This window comes from Amblyomma mixtum, chromosome 7 (genome assembly GCF_055824585.1).
Source record: "Amblyomma mixtum isolate Tamu chromosome 7, ASM5582458v1, whole genome shotgun sequence".
In the NCBI taxonomy this organism is placed as follows: domain Eukaryota; kingdom Metazoa; phylum Arthropoda; class Arachnida; order Ixodida; family Ixodidae; genus Amblyomma; species Amblyomma mixtum.
Genome location: NC_143018.1, coordinates 1,314,584 through 1,332,430, shown reverse-complemented (window position 1 = coordinate 1,332,430; position 17,847 = coordinate 1,314,584). Strand labels below are relative to the sequence as shown.

General features: G+C 51.0%; 1 protein-coding gene across 1 annotated transcript in view; it reads right to left on the bottom strand.

The window, feature by feature from the left end:
- Positions 1-743: 743 nt before the first annotated feature.
- Positions 744-17,847, bottom strand: part of LOC149334787 (uncharacterized) — a 32,261-nt gene continuing 15,157 nt past the window's right edge. The window contains exon 5 of the mRNA XM_089553663.1: positions 744-1,409. Within this exon, the coding sequence (XP_089409789.1) occupies positions 1,105-1,409 (305 nt within the window). The 3' untranslated portion in view covers positions 744-1,104. The remainder of the gene's footprint in view (positions 1,410-17,847) is intronic.

Sequence of the window (17,847 nt, the reverse complement as noted above, 5' to 3'; positions counted from 1 at the left end):
CATCGAGTGCAGCGCGCGAACCAGCTGCTGCCGATGCACTGACCGCGTGTTGTGCCGCAAGCTATCCGAAATCATTACCGAGAGACGTGATTGGTCAAACGGGCTGTGCTCATCATAAAATCTTGCACTCGAAAACACGGTGCTTGAATATGGATGATGGACGGTTGATGGACGAAGCTATCGCAACTAGATTTCCCTGCCTTGTGTCCTCTCGGAAGCTGCCCCATATCGCTACAATTGGAGGAGGATCATTTCGTCATGCTTCGGTTCGCAACATCTAAACTCCGCTCGTCGGTCGCGGCTTTGATCGTCTTCAGTCCTACTGTTGTCTTCCCTGCTGCTCCTCAACTTTCCCAATATGCGGCTGGAGGTAAAATACATGTCTAAACTAGGATATATGGATGACGGTTTCTCTAATTATTTTGTTTTTACTTCACGCAAGTGTGCGTCTCAGTTTAGCCAAAAAAATTATTCTCGAACAGCAAGAAAACTTCCCTGCAATACAGTGTTCCAGTACATGCATTCGACGAGTTTCTCAAAGCTTTCTACTCGAATACAAGCCTTCGATTCCGGCCTTCGAGCCTTCAATTCGATGAATTTCTTGAAATTTCCTACTCGGGCACAAGCGTTTAATTGGGCGAATTTTCTAAACTTCCTACTCGGGTACAAGCCTTCAATTCCAGACACTCTTCTGCTGCAGTTCTGCGACACAGGCATAATACGAAGGATTTTTCTATGCGCCTTAGGTGTGGTGCACGCCACCATAAGAACTCTGATTTCCCTTCACTCTTTCGTTTAGTCCCATTGCAGCTTTCAGCACATGCAAAAATAGCGAAAAGTGCGCCCACGTGTCCATTAATGCGTATTTAAGGTGTCCATTGAGGCTTAATTTCAACCTTGCTACCTTCAGTTGCATCTTACAATATAAACAATCAGGAACTGTAGTCATCAAGGCGTTTTTCATGTGATTACGGGTGTTTTGTTTACAGCTTATCGGTACGTTAGTGCAGTTCCGACATAACCTTGTAACATTATCATCAGCTTACCACGCTCCGATAGAAAACGCGTTTCCGTCTATCGCCCTCACTATATTTCAGCTTCGTTCTAATTATCCCTGAATATCGCATTCCATGCTTTAATTTTTTTGTTTGGTTTAGTATTCCTAGTTCTCACAAGGCGGAAAGTTGTACACTCCCAAAAATACAGTCTCTTACGGGGTTTCCGTGTCGTTGTTTGTACCACTTTTGTCGTAGTTGACACCACTTTCGTCTTAGTTGTCCCCACTTTGGTCATAGTTGACACCACTTCGGTCTTGGGTGTCCCCCCTTCGGTCACAGTTGGCACCACTTCCGTCTTAGGTGTCCCTTTCGTATTAGGTGCCGCCACTTCCGTCGTTGATGCTCCAGCCACTGAGATGGATAAAATGAGATCAAAAGTCTGTCTTATCAATGTATCCTGATAGGACAACCTTGAATTACATCTTAAACTCCCTGGAAAACATTAGAAAAACAAAACGCGCGACATTTCTATACCACAAGCCATAGGCGCGCATTCCTGCATCCCACATCGTCCTCGGCGTGGGCGCTGTTGACGTAACCGGTTATTCAAGTAGCAGAGGGAAACGCCACTCGGAAGGTGGCTAGCAGCGTAGCACGCCACCTGTGCCAGCGGTGGCAGGTGGCGTCTCATGACCTGCGCTCAAATCTCGCATTACCCACAGTAGTAACCATCTGATTCTTTTTGGTCCTGTTGAAATGAATAAAAGACTGCAGCAGTTTTATTAACAGCCAAATTCCTTTGCAACCCCCGGGTGCGAGAGTTTTCCTAAGCACAATAACTTCAGCAAAAATTAAGCTGTAGCTGTGCGCTAAGGAGGTACCAGTATAGTTACTGACTACGGGACCTCCATCAGTATAAATTTGTCCATCTTCCTTATTTCCTCCCCTATGCAGAGTAACGAGTAAGCGAATATTCATGCCAGCTAAAATATGTTTTTCATTAAAGAGTTTTCTTTATCTCTCTTGCCCACCTTATGTTTTTTTTTACTGCAATAAACTGATTATGATCCTGAAACTACAGAACAGCCAGACCACCACGTCTAAGAAGGAGCGCACAACTTCTGTCATTATCCCATAATGATGAAGCATTATTTACCACTAGAAAGACTTCCTCGGACGCGGTAGGCTATGCACAAGACTGAGCTCCTTATCTGGTATTTCCTAAACAACCTGGGCAGACCATGTGTCTCTCAGACCGACTTGATAGAATGAGTCTAGGGAGACTCCAGCACTACCGGCAACAAGATATCATGTCAAAAGAAGAGGCTGTCAGCCTAGTGTGGCAGACTCCTCTCGCCATGCCCTTCACCCTCCTTCCATGATAACCACGTTCCGGATGGTTACAATGGTACGCCTTCTTAGTCTCGCCATAACCTCCTCTGGAGTAACTACCCTCAGGTTGGTTCCGATGGCAACCACGTATCACGTATGCCTTGGCACTCTGTCAACATTCCCTCTTCTTTATTTGGTAATAATCCTCCGGTTGGAGACTTCACTCTTGCCACACTATCCTCATTCCACAGTAACCCCTTCCGGACGGTTATCGTGGTAACCGTACCCTGGTTATGCCTTCTTAGGCTCTCGCCATAAAGCCTCCTTCATGGTTACCTTCCTCGTTCTTCCAGGTTAACTACCCTCCCGGTGGTTCGTCGACACCGCCAACCGATTGAGCCTTCTTACGCTCTCGCTATACCCTCCTGCTTTCAGGGTAACCATCATCCCTTCAAGGATTCCTCCGCTCTCTCGATACCATTGTCCTTCCACGGTAATCACCCTCGAGATGGTTGCTAAGGCAATCTCCCATCGGTCACGCAGTTCTCCGATCACGTGATACCTTCTTGCTTTGCACGGTACAAGCACTCTTCGAGTGGTTTCCATTGAAACGCCCCCACTGGTTACGCCGCCGACAAACACACACAGCGACAGCTACTTCTACGCGAAACTCAGGAACGGGCGCTTAACCACTGTCGCTGTAACAGCAGGGGTCCAAAACTCTGCCTTGGGGAACATTGGAGAGAAGACGGTGGACTGTGGAATCATCGTCACTGACTGTAAGAAAATCCTCACGAAGCGTAAAATACAGAAGAGTTAAAACCATTACGGAATATTTGCGCCTAATCCAGTCAATTGCACATTTGCAAACAAGAGGCATTGAGGAAGCTTATCAACACATCAACAAATAAAAGCATTGAGAAAACTTATCAAACGTCTTCGCGAAAATCGGGAAAATATAGTAGGCGGTCCAGCAACGACGTCGAATTCCATGAAGTTTGTGTATGAATATTACCTACTCTGTTTCGCATGAATAACTCTTCATAAATTGTGTAGAGAGGGAAGGAAAAAATTACCGACGATTACGCTACTTCCTAATGCGAAATTTGAGCGCAGCAAATAAGCTGTTTCACCTTTTCGATAGTGAGTCAACCCCAGCTGCGGAGTTGATTTCAGGGACTACGCCGCCGATGCCGACACAAACAATATGATACCCTCGCTTCCGCAGGGCTAAGAACCAGGTCTAGCCGTGGGAAGGTGGTCACGTATTCGTCGACATGCCGGGGCCTACGTGAAATAACCGGCGCGTCGGCAACTGAAGAGCACCCTATCCGCCACACAAGAACAGGGGGGGGGGGGGGGAGGGGGGGACCCTTTCCTCCTCTTTCTGCATGGCGGCGACGGTGTTCTATGCAGTCACGTTATCTTGACTCTCTAGCGGCGTCAGCGGCATCCAGCGGTATCAGTCGGTCGCTGCTAGCGCTGGGGGGATGAAAGGGGGGCGGAGCTGGTTACGAGGCCGACGACAACGCCGACGACGACGCGAAACCCAGGAACGGACGCCAAAGAGCTGCGCTCTAAAAAGGAGTTACATTCAAGGAACCAGACAGCCTTCGGAAGCAGTACCTGCGGCAAAATTTTACTAAATGTCTGTTAATCGATTTCGGCGGCGCGGAAACACTGGTGTTTATCACTAGTTTCATGCCCAGGAGATAATCGACCTATCAGCTGGTAGTTCACAGCTGTGCAATGCCCACTAAAATATTTCACTTAAGACAAAAGAAGGACATATTTTGATACTTTTATGAATTTTCACATTAATGCAATAAACGACAGTGGTAGAGGATGTCCCAAGGTCGTAAGTAATTTCGCCCATGAATTGAGATTGATTAGGATAGGACACATAAAAAGGTAGTTCTAATGAACCAATTGAGGCAAATCCGCCGTTTCAACACTTGAAAAAAACCTTAAAATACGTTTGTCGCATTACACTCAACTCTGAATTCGTCTTGTTGATCACGTGAATTCGTTAATACTTTCCTAGCCATTTCAGACAGGTAATGCTGTTCTAAAATTTTCTCAACATTTCCGCATCATACCTGCTAGTGATTTTTTCAGATCATTTAATTTGTATCCTTTGACAGCGGAATTGTGAGCGCCGCTGAGCAACAACAGCACCAACGATGTTCAGTGTGTGACACTTCAGGTGATCAGTGTAATCGGTTCTGGCGGTTAGAAAACCGTTTTAGATGCACGTTATGCAATGGCGCTCCTTTGTGAAAAGTGGCTACACAATGGTTATTTGCAGGCAGAGGTATCGGAAGAGATCAAAGGCCGATGGCCTGAGTCAGCAGAACAGCTTACAAAAACTCACGCCAGTGTCGTCGTCGTGCTGAGCACTTCTCCGTCCTCTAATCATACATAGCACTACCCCCTCACCAAAAGCACATTTTGGTGCGTACTAAACAGGCAAAGTACACCTAGAATAATCAGGCTTGAGACTAGAGACATGGACGATCTCAATGCAGGGTGTAGCGTGCGCGGACAGCGAACACAACGATGCGATGTCGTACGCCGTGGCAGTGACAGGATGTAGACTTTGATAAGGGACGGTATAGTGCGCCAGGTTTTCAGAGAGGGCCACAGGGCGGGACGAGACACCACAAGGTAAGGGATCTCGGAGGGTAGGTATCATCGCGATGGCGACAGTTGTGAAGGCACTTTTGAGAATCTTGGGAAGCGGGGAACCTGTATCGAGCTACACGATACGGGCGGCGGCGGCATCGGCGATGCCATCCCGAGCTTAACTACTCGTGGAGGCGACGGCGGGAAGAACACTGTTGAGAGGCAGTAATGTGCCGCAGCTAAATTGAAGGTAATAAGGAGAGCAACGCGCTTTATCATAACAAGTGGAGTTGTAGGCGAATGCCACCAAAAGTGGGGGCTAATATCCCAGTGACAGAGATAGTTGCAGTCTACGTATAAACCATGTTAGTCTCGTTATGACGTTCGGTCAGGCCTTTCGCCTTTTGGTGGCAGACCGCGACTAATTTATGACGGACAGAACTGGTGCTAAGGATTTCGGCGACCATTTCGGAGAAGAAGCGGCGCCCGCTATCTAAGGTTGAGCAAAACGAAGCCAGCGACATTAGTTGTGCAGCTGGTTGGAATCGCTTGCGAGATAGCTTAGCGTGTCGTGCAGTCTGTTGCGGAGACGATCCATTTGTTGCCCATGGTAGACACCGGTAAAGGGCCTAGCAGGCCGGCACTTACACAAGAAAAACGGGTCTATCGGAACGCCAATCAGCTTTGAGTCGACGCGAGGAAGAACACAAGGCATCTTCCAGCGCTGGCAGAGCTCGCACGCGGCAACACAGCGCCGGACACAGCGGCAGAGACCTGGCCAAAACAAGCGGCGACGCACGAAGTCGTACGTCCCGGATAGTTCAAGATGACCTGCCGTGGAAGCATCACGGAGCTAGTTGGGTTTCCTCTTCAGGTGGAGATGTGAGGAAACACTTGATGATGATGAATAGATGGTTCGGACTGGCGAACAATCACGTTACTCGATGGCGGGACAAGAAGGTTAACTATATATTAACACATGAATAAATGTGAAGAAACAAGCAAGGAGGAAAGTATTTACAACATGACCGAACCGTTGATTACACGAAATCAGCCCCACTTAACCCAGAGCGTTCCGTTTTAAGCCTTCTGTCTCCGCCCTTGGCGGGGAGAGCAACAAATAATAAAACAGGCGACACCTCTCACCAATCAATGCCCAAGGAAAGGGACAATAAAGATTCCGTCAGCCAATCAAAAACTGGGGAAAGGACACCAGCCAATCAAGCACTTGGGAAAGGAGAGGTTCCGAGCATCGGACGCTCACAGGACCATCGGCGCCGCAACGCGCACCGATCGTTCACCGTAGACCCGCATCCTGACCGTGATCCGCAGGGACGCGAGAAGGTTAAAGAAAACATGCACTGGCCACAAACACGACTGCAGGCATCCAAGCAGTGCACTGTAGAACGCTGCGCGCTAAAAAGTATCTGTGGTGGGGAGGCAAACCGGAGACAGAACGAGCGTTCCGGCGACGGCGCCCCCAGCAACAACAGACCAGCCACCGACATGCGTCGCCTCGTGCGCCCGCGGTGCGCCCGGCGCGCGTCAGCGGCTCCATGAATTCGGTAACTCTTCGACCGGGGACAGGTGCACAGGTCAAAGTCTCGCTCCGCGCACTGTGCTGGAGGCTGGATGGCGCCGCAGAAAGTTCTGCGAACTTAACATAACTATTCAAGGACTCTTGAACGCAGCCGTTGGGGGACCACCAGCAAGAGATCAGTGCCTTCAGGCTGCATATTGCGGTGGTATATGATGTTTTCGTGGAGCTCGAATGTGGCGAAGGAAGCATCAGTGCGGTTGGCGGTGAGGCGGTCAGTGACCGAGTATAACGAAGTTTATGAACACAGCTCTTGATCAATCTAGCGGGAGCCCCATATGGACAAAACTCAAGCGTTAGCCTTTCCTTTGTTGGAAGGGAGTGGATCGACAATGACTAGCGAAGCCATCTGCATCTTGGTGAAAGCGCCCGAGCTGGCCCGTAGGTTAAGGTTTATGGGGTTTCACGTTTGAATGCGACTCAGGCTATGAGGGACGCCACAGCGAAAGGGTCCGGATAATTTCGGCCAGCTGGGCTAGTTTACCGTGCACCGATATCGCACAGCACACAGACCTCTAGAATTTCGCCTGTAGTCTTGTATCAGTAGCGTCTTCGAAGATGGCCAGCACAACACGCGATGACCCGTTACAACCGGCAAGGAGGGGGGGGGGGAACAAATAAGCACAAAATAACATAGTTGCCAAAACTAGAATGATGCATTTCCGCTAAATGATAAAGTACTTACGATCAGGCATGGAAAGGAGGCGGCTTGCGTACGTAATCACGCGATTCTGGTCGCGTTGGCGAAGGGCAACTATAGCACCTATACAATGGCCACTCACGTCGGTCCGAAAATCCGAGAGGGCTAAAGGATTTAAATTCGCTAAAACATGCGTAGTGTGGGGGGGGGGGGGAGGGGGACATATAAGTGGGCTGAAGGAGTCAGCTATGTCCGGCCCCCAAGAAGGATGTCCTTCTTGAGGAGCGTGGTAAGAGGGCGAGTAATTGCCGCAAAGTTCTGGATGAACCTATGCAAATGCGAGTATAATCAGGAAGCTGCGCAAATCACCACGAGAACGCGGTGTAGGAAAGGAACTCATGGCGCGGACTCTATCGGCTTCTGGCTGGACACCGGCAAAACCGACCATGTGACCGAAGACCTTGAGCTAATGGCGTGGTGGTGCTGGTAGAAAACGGTTATTTGCTCTATTTTACAATAGTTTTTTTGCGGCTTCAGATGGAGTCTTCCATCTTATCATCAGGGTCGGTTTCCCTAGTCCAGGGCTCCGCTGAGGGTAGCTGCCCTGCGTGCACGCCTTACTAGTCCTTGTCGGACTTTCAGGATGTCGCTGGGTAGCACCCTCTCCCACTGTTCCTCACTCGGGTTTTGAATTATGGGTAGCTTGTCTATTTTCTGGCATGCCCATGTGGTATGGTATAATGCTGGTTTGTCTCCACACCACGGGCGCTCGCTCTTGTACTGTGTGGGGTAGATTTTACTTAGGATGTTTAGGCACGGGAATGTTTCCGTTTGTAACTGTCGCTATGCTACCGCGTCTCCTCTATTGAGTTGTTTGTGTGGGGGCGGGTATTTTCGTGTGATCCCTTTGTAGTAGTTAAGAATATCTGTAAAGCTTTGGGCTACCGGCTCGGGTTCCTCAGCGGGGTCGGGAATGTTGGATTCTCGGTGTGTTGCGTACCCTCGAGCTGTCCTATCCGCCTCCTGATTTCCCGTAATGTCGGTATGCCCCGACACCCAAACTATCGTGTGTTTGGCCTGGTTGTTTTCGGTTTTGCCACTTGAGCGGAGAATGCGAAGCGCGCTGTGGCTGATTCTGCCGTTTAGGTAGTTGCGGCATGCAGCTTGTGAGTGGGTGGCCGAAGGTACAATTCTTCGAGTTAAACTGAAGAGGAGCACAATTGTAGAGGGCAAAGATGGTAGAAAGGCGGCGCAGATAGGTTCGGAATGTGGACGAAAAACAATGACATCATCCAAGCAACAGACACACGTCATTCATTAGCCGCGCAGGAGCAAGTCCATGATGTGTTCGAAGTTCTCCAGGCCGTTGCAGAGACCGTAAGGCATGACTAAATTGATACATTCCGCCCTGGAAAAAACGGTGATTTTCTGCCGTCCCGTTAGTCAAGAGGTGGCGTCCTGAAAAGAGATCTATAGAAGGAAAGTAGCTGGCACTGTGCAAGCAGTTGATAGCGTCGCCAGTTCGGCAAATGGGTAGACGACTTTATTTGTGATGGTGTTCAGGAGGCGGTAATGAACGCAGAACATCCAGATCTGATCTTTATTTTGACAAGCAATGCAAGGACTCCTTGAAGGCTCGACAATGTTGCTGGCAAACACCTTCTTTACCTCTGCCTGGATGCCACGGCGCTCAGAGAAAGAGAGGCCGTCTGTGGGTAGGATGGGCATCGTGGGTATAAATTCGTTGAGCGGCAACTGAGGTTTTATCCAAGAGACGGTCATCAAAGCCGAAAATGTTGCTTTATAAGGACCGGAGGTTGAGAAGGGCCGTGGAGTCCACATAGCTCAGAGCGTCCACAAACCTGCTGGAAATAGGAACCGTACGCGAGCGCGGTTATGCGTAGGCGTTGGGGATGTCAGAAGGTAGTTAGAAACTAGGGCATAAACTGGGCTATCGGTCCGTGGGGACAGCCCAGCAAGTGAAATGCCACCGGGGAGAACTGGAGACGGGGTCAAGTTGAGGAGATGGTGTAGGTGTGGTTCTGGGGGATATACAGACCGGTGCTGAAAGACGACATTACGCACATAATCACAGCGGTGATAGGTTAAGTGACGTAGGTGCCTTCAAGGACTGGGGAAGAAGGCGAAAAGGGGATGCGGACGGCAGCTTCCGGTGGTAGATGAGCAAACTCGGTGAGTGGAAGGCAGGATTGGCTTGTGGAGTCTTTATAGCAGAGGTGCTGTTCCAATGACAGGCCAGTGCAAGAGTCAGAAAGGGCAGCAGTTAAGCAGCCCTTTTTGCCCAACGAAGTGAAAGTGAACCCCAACAAACACATCCAGAGGGCACCTGGTTAGGTCGGTGAAAGGAACTGCGATATGACGACCGGTAATGCCCATTTCTGCATTGCACATTCTTGTTACAGCCATAAGCAACGAGAATTGTGCCCGTGGCGGGTGGCGCTAAAACCTTCTTGAGGCGTCCGCGCAACGATGCCATTATTACAGATACTTGGGCGCCAGTAACAGCGACGGTACGGACCGAGACACAATCCACAGGAACATTCACGACGTTAATTTAGGTGGTAATAGTACAAAAAAAATTCAGTACGGGTGAATGATGCAGCGTCACCTTTGGAGGTGAATGACCTAGTTTCCTGATAGGTGGCCGCTGCTGGACGGAGATAAGTTGCCGCTTTTCAAAGGCAAATGGGATCCGCGAACTTGCGGGAACGGAGAGCGGCTGCACACACGAGATGGCAAAGTGCGCTCGCCAAGAGGCGCATGTGTACGAGATGAGTAACGACACCGGGTGTAGTGGCTGTGGCGGCCGCCGAAGGACTGGGAATGGGGTTGCGGGTACGAAAATCTCCGGTAATGAAGGGACATGTGCCCGAAACGTGAGCTTGTAATACAGATAGGCCGACCTTACAGATCGGCCGACCAGTGTGATTGCGGTACCGGCACCGAGGAAAGAAGCTGGTACTGTAAATGGAAGCCGCTATCACGATCCATGGAGGGTCTGGGCTAGAGGAAACATAATCCGCGACGTGGCTAGCAGGCACGGCGATGTTCGCAACCTCCTGGCAGACGACAGCGTGGATAAGGGCCAGGATGTTGCTGGAAGTTGCAAAGTGGAGACAGCGGTGATCATTGCCCTCAGTTCACGACGCGCAATGCGGGTCAAGGTAGCCTGGTGGGAAGGCTGCCGCAGAATCGATAGGTCATCGCACGAGGAGCTGGCAACCGTTTTTGGCAGCCGATCGCAATGTTAGCAAATGCGCCCGTGTTTTCCCTGCTCGAAGCGCACGCGCACATCGAGAACAGACGAGAAAGTACAACAGTCTTTATAGAGCAGGTGCATAAAGGCGTCGTCGGCAATATCTTTAAACGGCCAATTTTATCACGCTTCAACATATTTATCAACCTTCCTGCACATGGCAAGGACGCCTTGGTTAAAGTCAATGTAAGGCTGGGAGATTTTAATCCCGGGACGAGACACCCATCTTGGCGGCGGCTGGACCTCCGGTAGGTTTGCCGAACAGGCCGCGGAGTCTCTGGGTGTTGCCGTTCAAAGATTTCAAATCATCTTCGTGCGTTTCAAACCCCACCCACGCGGTGTCGGTCAGAGAAAAGATCACATTGGCGAGCATCAGAGTCGCATCCTATGGGTTATGTTTTTGTGAAGGGCTGTACACGGGAGGCCTATAGGCATTGCGCAAAACAACTCACTCTGCCAAATAATGTCACATGCATTGTGCCTGTCTTCAAAATTACCGCCCTGCACACGTGTGCGAAGGTCATTGTGTGGAATGCGGGCGAAAAAGAGGACAGACGTGCAAAGCAGCCAGAGGGTTAAATATGACAGGCCGTGCGAGGAGCCCAAACCAACCACAGACTTCCCTGCGGCGTGTTGTGCGGGGCCCCCTCCCCTCCCCTGGAGCGCAGACAAGCCTGTTTGTGCGCTTGTGAGCGCGCGCGTGCGCGCCAGCAGGCGGCCTTACTAGCAGCGGACACGACAGACTGCGTAACGGCTCGAGGTGGCGCGGCAGCCGGCGGCTGGCGGCTGGCAGGCTCCCAGCAGAGGAGGCGGGACACTGGCTTCGGGGAAGCGTTGCCCTCTGAGGGACACCTTATCCCCTTCGACGCATCCCAACAAGGCCATCGGCCGTCATGTCGTAACGGTCGCGGCTTCTTGAAAATTTCATGGGCGCTCTAGGTCGGCTGCATGAGCAGCGACGGCGAAAAACCGTTGGGCGAGGACGACCTCGGCCCAGAGAAAGGAAATCGCCAGAGAGACACAGCGGCGGCAGAAAAGACAACAGAAATAAAACAAGCAGAGACGGCTGAAGTGAGCAGAGGCATGATCGCGCTAGTCTATAGTCGACGAAGCCGGAGCTCAGGGGACCATAGCCAACTCATCGCCAGCCGAGACGCCTAAGAAGCTGAGCTCTCGACCTGTCTTAGCAATGCCAGCCACGACGACTAGAAGAACCGATCGTGTCAAGATCGAAGCCCCAAGTCAGCGGTCGCCGGACTGCTGGACCGTCACAATGCTGAGCACCACCCCGCCTGAGCAGCCAGGAGCAAGGCACCTGTTGGATGAACTAGACCGACTCCTCACACAAGTCAGCGGTGAGCGGCACCCCCAGTTCCGACTTCACGCAGAGCGTCAATAAAAAAGGTTGGCCCGGAGGTGTTGTGTGTTGGCTCAGTTCTCGCTTCAGCAGGACCGGCAGACAGCAACAAATTAGGTTGCTTTGTGACTGACCCCCGACAGATGGGAATGTCACACGTGCTGTTACTTCATAAAGTACGAACCTATCGTACGCATCAGTGTCTTTGGTCCCGCAAAATGTTCCTGGTTCGCCTGGGTGGGTGTGATGTGCACACCACACTGTCGAGGGATTTTTGGAACGCGGCGTGTCGGCAGTGATGCTTCGGACAGCGGAGCGCCGTGCCTGCCAGCCCCGCGTTGCGCGTGTGCGCGTGCCTATGGTGTACGCGAGGCAGGCACGAGGCTGACGTGTCAGCACACCGAGGTGTTGAGGAACACAACGCAGTACAAGTTTGGTCATTCAAGCGTGGAAGTGGCAGCTGTCGGACTTTGCGTTCGAGCTGCCAGTGACTGTCTGTGCTGCCGCGTACTTCCCTTGAATCAACGACGCAGGCCTACTGCGATCGCCACTTTGCTGCCAAGGCTTCCTTCGATAGGCTGCACAAGCCTACGTTGTTTTGGAACGCCGTCGACAGGACCTGGCTACGGTTTTCCTGCTGCAGCCGCCCAGTTCTTGGGGGCGGCTGACAGGAGTTCGTCAGCGTCTCCTGTCTCCATCTCCGTTCGTCACCTCCTGGTGCTCTACCACCGCTTCCCAGGACGCAACGCCAGCGACGCATCGCAAGTCGACAACGCGCGTCTCGCTGCCTGAAGGGCATTCCCGCTCCACCTGGGACGCTTTGTATCCGGTGAACTCCCTCCTTTTTATCCGTAATGTTGTACGCGTTTCTAGTGTGTGTTTTCCTCGTGTTTTCGTTTCTTTTATTGGCTCCTTTCCTTTAATGTATAAATAGGGTTTCGTTTTGTTCTGTTTGATTCGTTTGTTTTCTTCGTCGAACCTGCACGCGAAAGCGTTCCCCTTCAGCAGTCAGGGACACGTCACCTCCATTCGCTACAGTGGAACAGGCCTATGTGGCGTTGGTGATGTGGATAGTGTGAATTTGGGAGACATGATGACGATGCCGAAGCGGCAACCAGAGCGCAGATTCAATATTCTTTGCAACGAAAAGCCGACTGGGACAGCCGTACAGCTCAAAGCACGCGGTACAGCGTCGCCATCGTCCTGAGCATTTCACAGTCTTCTATCCGTAAGCAAAGAGACAAGAGAGGCAACTCATGTGAACTTCCATAGTCGTTATTTGAATGTTCTGCTCCGTAGATCAGCGTTTCTGAGAGCAAGATTGAGCTTTGTCAGCTTCACCTTCGTGAATATGCCTTCCATTGGCGCTGGCCTCGGGTGCTTAAAGCTCCATCTATCATTCTTAAAATTGCCCGGGATTAAAAGGCGTCATCTTGGAGGCATAAGGACATGAGACTATAGCTGTGCCGTAGTAGGGTTTTAGGCGGCCAGACTGGACAATTTCTTGGCCACGGCGACGGGGATCTGACGAGGACATGAGGGGCTTCGACGAGGTGACTCCGTAGGTTTGCTCAAGGACGCGATAGGGAACCTGGTATGTGGTCACACGCCTGAGGTAGAGAAGGGCACCCAATGCCAAACTAAGCAGTCGGGACGATAAGAAGGCTGTAGACGGGCAGAAGTGGCAGGCTTCTTTTCAGACTGTGAGCTGGTCGTGAGCTGCAAATTTACGGGCGATTTGACGGAATTCTTCGGCATACGTTGCGGCTTGGGAAAGGATTGGAAATCCGGATGCACCAGGTCGATCAGAGAGCATGGTGCTCCTTATGTACGAAGGCCCATGGCTCTACAGCAGAAAATACCGTGGAAATCCGGCATATGCTTACGTCAAAGAGTTTTAAGTTGATGTTGCGTATGGTAAAAGTTCCAGTTTGAGTGACGGGTTGAAAATACTTTTCCATTATGTTGCCGAGGGTCTCATTAAAGCGCTCTTTCATGCTGTACGTCTGTAGATAGTACGAAAGCGTTGTGTAGCGAACGATATGACGCTCTGCAGAAAGTCTTCCAAGGCATCGGAGAAGAAGACGCGACCCCAACCGCTGAGCAATTCTTGGGGAGCTCCTATTACGTAGAATTATATTCTGGACTATGAAACTAGCGACGTCAGCGACGACGTCGAGGCTGTTAACGTAGATATCCCGCAAAGCGCGTCAGATTATCGGTGGTGGCAATGGTGCAGCTGTTCTGTCCAGAAGTGCTGGGAAGTGAACCATAAAGAGCGACTCCAACGCTGTTGAATGGCAGGGCTAGACAAAGTAATGGCTGCATAGCAGAAGGAGCGTGCGGTGGTTGGTTCGTTGGGCGCTGAATTTCGAGACAACAGCGGCCGTACGTACTGGCGGACGAAACTGTACATGCCCGCCAGTAGTACCCCGGCCGCACGCTGGTGAACATTTTCAGTAGGCCAGGACGGGCGCTTGTCACGTCGCCTGGATAACCGACCCCCAGTAGTACAAGGTGGTGGGCCCATGCGGGTCCGACATCGGCAATGAGGGCTGGTGGCTGCCCGAAATAAATCCACATGGGTCCCCCGTGGGTGCAGTGATGGCACAAAACGCTGGGGCTGCCCACTTCGTGCCCGAATGGGACCCTCGTCGGCTAGCATGGTCTTAAACGGACTCGGCAGCCCACCTTGGTGCCACCGCAGATACACGCGGGCTAGGATGCGGGCTTTATTTTGGTGAAGCGCGGGCAACCCCAAAACCGGCTGCCCGTACCCCACCGTGAGGGAGTCCCAGTGTTTTTGTGTGGGCAAAGAGCTAGTAATCCCGTCTTCAGCAAACATGGGTCCCACAGAGGGAATACACGGGCTAAACTATGGGCTTCACAGTGGCGAAGCGTTTCTGGCATGCAGTTTGGGCTGTCTTAGCAACACCGGCGAAGGTCCCGCGTGGGCTGCGTGCAGTTCGTGTGCATAAAAGATGGGGCTACATGACGGTGAAGTGCGGGCACACCCAAACGTGCAGCACCCTGACGGTGCCAATTGGGCTGTGTGTGGGCTAACTCCAGTATTCCCGCCTGTAGCCTACATGGGTCCTGCATAGAAAATATATGGGCTAGACATGGCCACAATTGCGATTCCAACATCTTCCCCACCTGTATCGTACATATCTGGTAGAAAAGACCTAAGCGTGAGCTGTGCAGTAGCAAAACATGCGGTCTGTGCGTTCAAACGGCGAGTATATATCCGCCAGCAGCCTTCGTAAATCCTGCGCAGATTACTCTGGGCATCACAGTGCAGAAACATCATGCGCCATTAACGAGTTGCCGGGCAACACCTATCGACAGTCCCACGTACATTAGTTGTACACGGGAAGAGTTGACATTCTCGCATTTAGTCCGCCTGTCTACCATACATCAGAGGTAAAAGGGTTAAGCGCGCCCAAATAGAGAGACCTTGCATGTTTCACTCAGACGAAGAGCTGCTCTTTGAACGTCTTAATAACAAAAGAACCCGCTTCTGAGATTTGTTGGTGCTTGTTTTGCGTTTATCGCATTGCATTTTTTTTCTTGTGTGCTTCGGTCGCCGCGGAGAAAGCTGCGAGCATAAGGTTTCTTGCTTGTTTCAATGCACTTCAATTACGCCAGCACTGCAAGCGCTTTCGTCGTCTCCATGCAACATGTGGCGCATGGAATTCACGACTGGTTGATGAACATAGCGAGCCTCCGGCGACTGCGCCAGAGGCTGCAAAAGGTTTGTTACTGTCGCGTTCATTGCAGCAGCTTTCTGAATGTCCGCTAGCAGCAGCCTGTAGCCACAAATCGATCAAGACACAAAATTCTTGGTTATTGCGCAGGCATTCTTTGTGCTCCTTCTTCGTCAAGCGATCGCACATTGATAACGCAACTTGGCCAAGTGCCATCGCGAGCGGCCCCACCCTTCACCCTATCAGGAAGAGATACTAATCACAAATCGCCCAAAACATTTCTAACGACGAACAAGAAAAAGTTAACTCAACGGAGCCGGCAGCTTGTAGTGTTCTCTAAAGGGCGAAAATTCGGGCTAGAGAAAAGGTACAGTGCTAGAGAGAACAAAATAAAAACAAAAACTCCTGTAGAAACGTCACACGAGTAACCTGTCTTTGCGCACACTTTTTTTTCAAGTTTTTTTCTTTCCTCTCAACACGATCAGGACGATCATTTTGAATGTAATCACTGAAATGACCAATGCGGTCGTTCTCTAAGAATGATCATTTAGGATCCCTGTTACGCAGTCCAGCGATTCCTGCCTGGTTTCATTCCGCTGCAAAATATATTTCCAAAGCTGTCATTTTTCTCGATCGATATCAAGAGCCACAGAGGAGCGTTGTTTCGACAGTGTTTGTGGCAGAGTATCCTCTAACCTTCTCGAAATCATGTCCGTTTCGTATTTCCCGTGTCTGGATTGCGGCGAACACGTGCCTGAAACAGTTGGAGACGCACGGTTGACTATACTGCGCTTCTTCCAAGGCAGCTGAGTGAAAAATACCACAGAACTGTTGCTTCACAAAATCGGCGCAAATGCCTCTCTAACAAGTGGCCAGCGGGGATTAAAGTGGACTCCTGACAGCGAAAAGCATAACTCTACGCGATCCTAGATAGCCAACAGTTCACTGTAGAAAACTTTCCGAGTAAACAATGGCGGCGCCTCAGTTAATGCGCGGGACTATCTGTCTTCGATTCCGCAGCGAAGGCACAGGGATTAGCGTACTCGGCTGTTTAGCCCGAGCACGCAGTATCCCGGCTGCGGCAACCTCGTCTTCCTGGAGGCGAAAGGCTAGGCACCCGTGTACAGTGCATGGTAAGGAACGCTATGGATGGTAGACATTAATCCGCAGCCGTCCACTGCGGTGTTACATCATACCACATGTCAGTTTCAGACGTTAAAGCCCATATACCATACCGTCACGTAGTGGTGACTGCAGTCCGGCGAGAAGGAAAATAGCGAGAATGGGTTCCAAACGAAACTATTGAATTTGAGTGGACTTCCGCCCGCAAACAACTGAATGACTCGGCGGCAGTGTAGGAACAGGCGTGCTTGGCGGTCGTCGAAACGAATTCCCGCCGCTCTCGGTTGCGCTCAGTTCAAAGCTGATAGCGAACTTTATATATAAAGCGTGCAAAGTTACTAGAACACTCTGGGACAACAGTTGAATCGGCTCCACACGGATGCGACCTATAGAGATAAGTCTGATCATATCTTGCGTCACAAACAAATCGATAAAGCGGCGTGCCGGCAGCTTTGAAGAATGAACAAGCACTACAAGAATTCCCGGCAGTACTCCCCTCTCAAAAAAACATCGACCCGATGCTTTAAAACATAAGGCAACTACAAACAAATAAAACGGATTGTTAAAAAATAAACACTGAGTGAGGAAACACAGCGTACTTTAGCGCGTATAACAGGGCTTTAGATGGATGACAGGGAGAACTTCTCGTCCAAAGCGGCGTCGCTAGGATGCAGTCACTTTTTCAGGAAAAACTTCATCGTCCAGTTCACATAGCCGGCGAAAACTTTTGTATGGACCGAAATAGTAGCGCAAAAGCTTTTCACTGAATCCGTTACGGCGACGTTCTTCTTCGTGAGGACAACATTCTGCACACAGAACGAAAGCAATCCTCGCTTGAACGAAGCGGGAGGTGAAGAAACCTTGCCTTCCAAGTACTTGATGAGGCGTTTTAGGTAGGGGTCTGAGCGTTGCTGCTATGCAAAAGAGCTCTAGCTGATGGGTCCCAGGAAGGCGTCCTCATCGTCGTCCGGCGGTGGTGCATGTACAGGGGCTCGTAACAGGCAGTCGGCGTCAGAGTGCTTGCGTCCGGACTTGTAAAGGACGGTGACGTCAAACTCCTGGAGTCGCAGGCTCCATCCAGCGAGGCGGCCGGAGGGGTTCTTCAAACTTTCGAGCAATCACAGTGCGTGGTGATCGGTGACCACCTATAACGGTCATCCGTACAGGTAGGGGCGGAATTTCGACGTAGCCC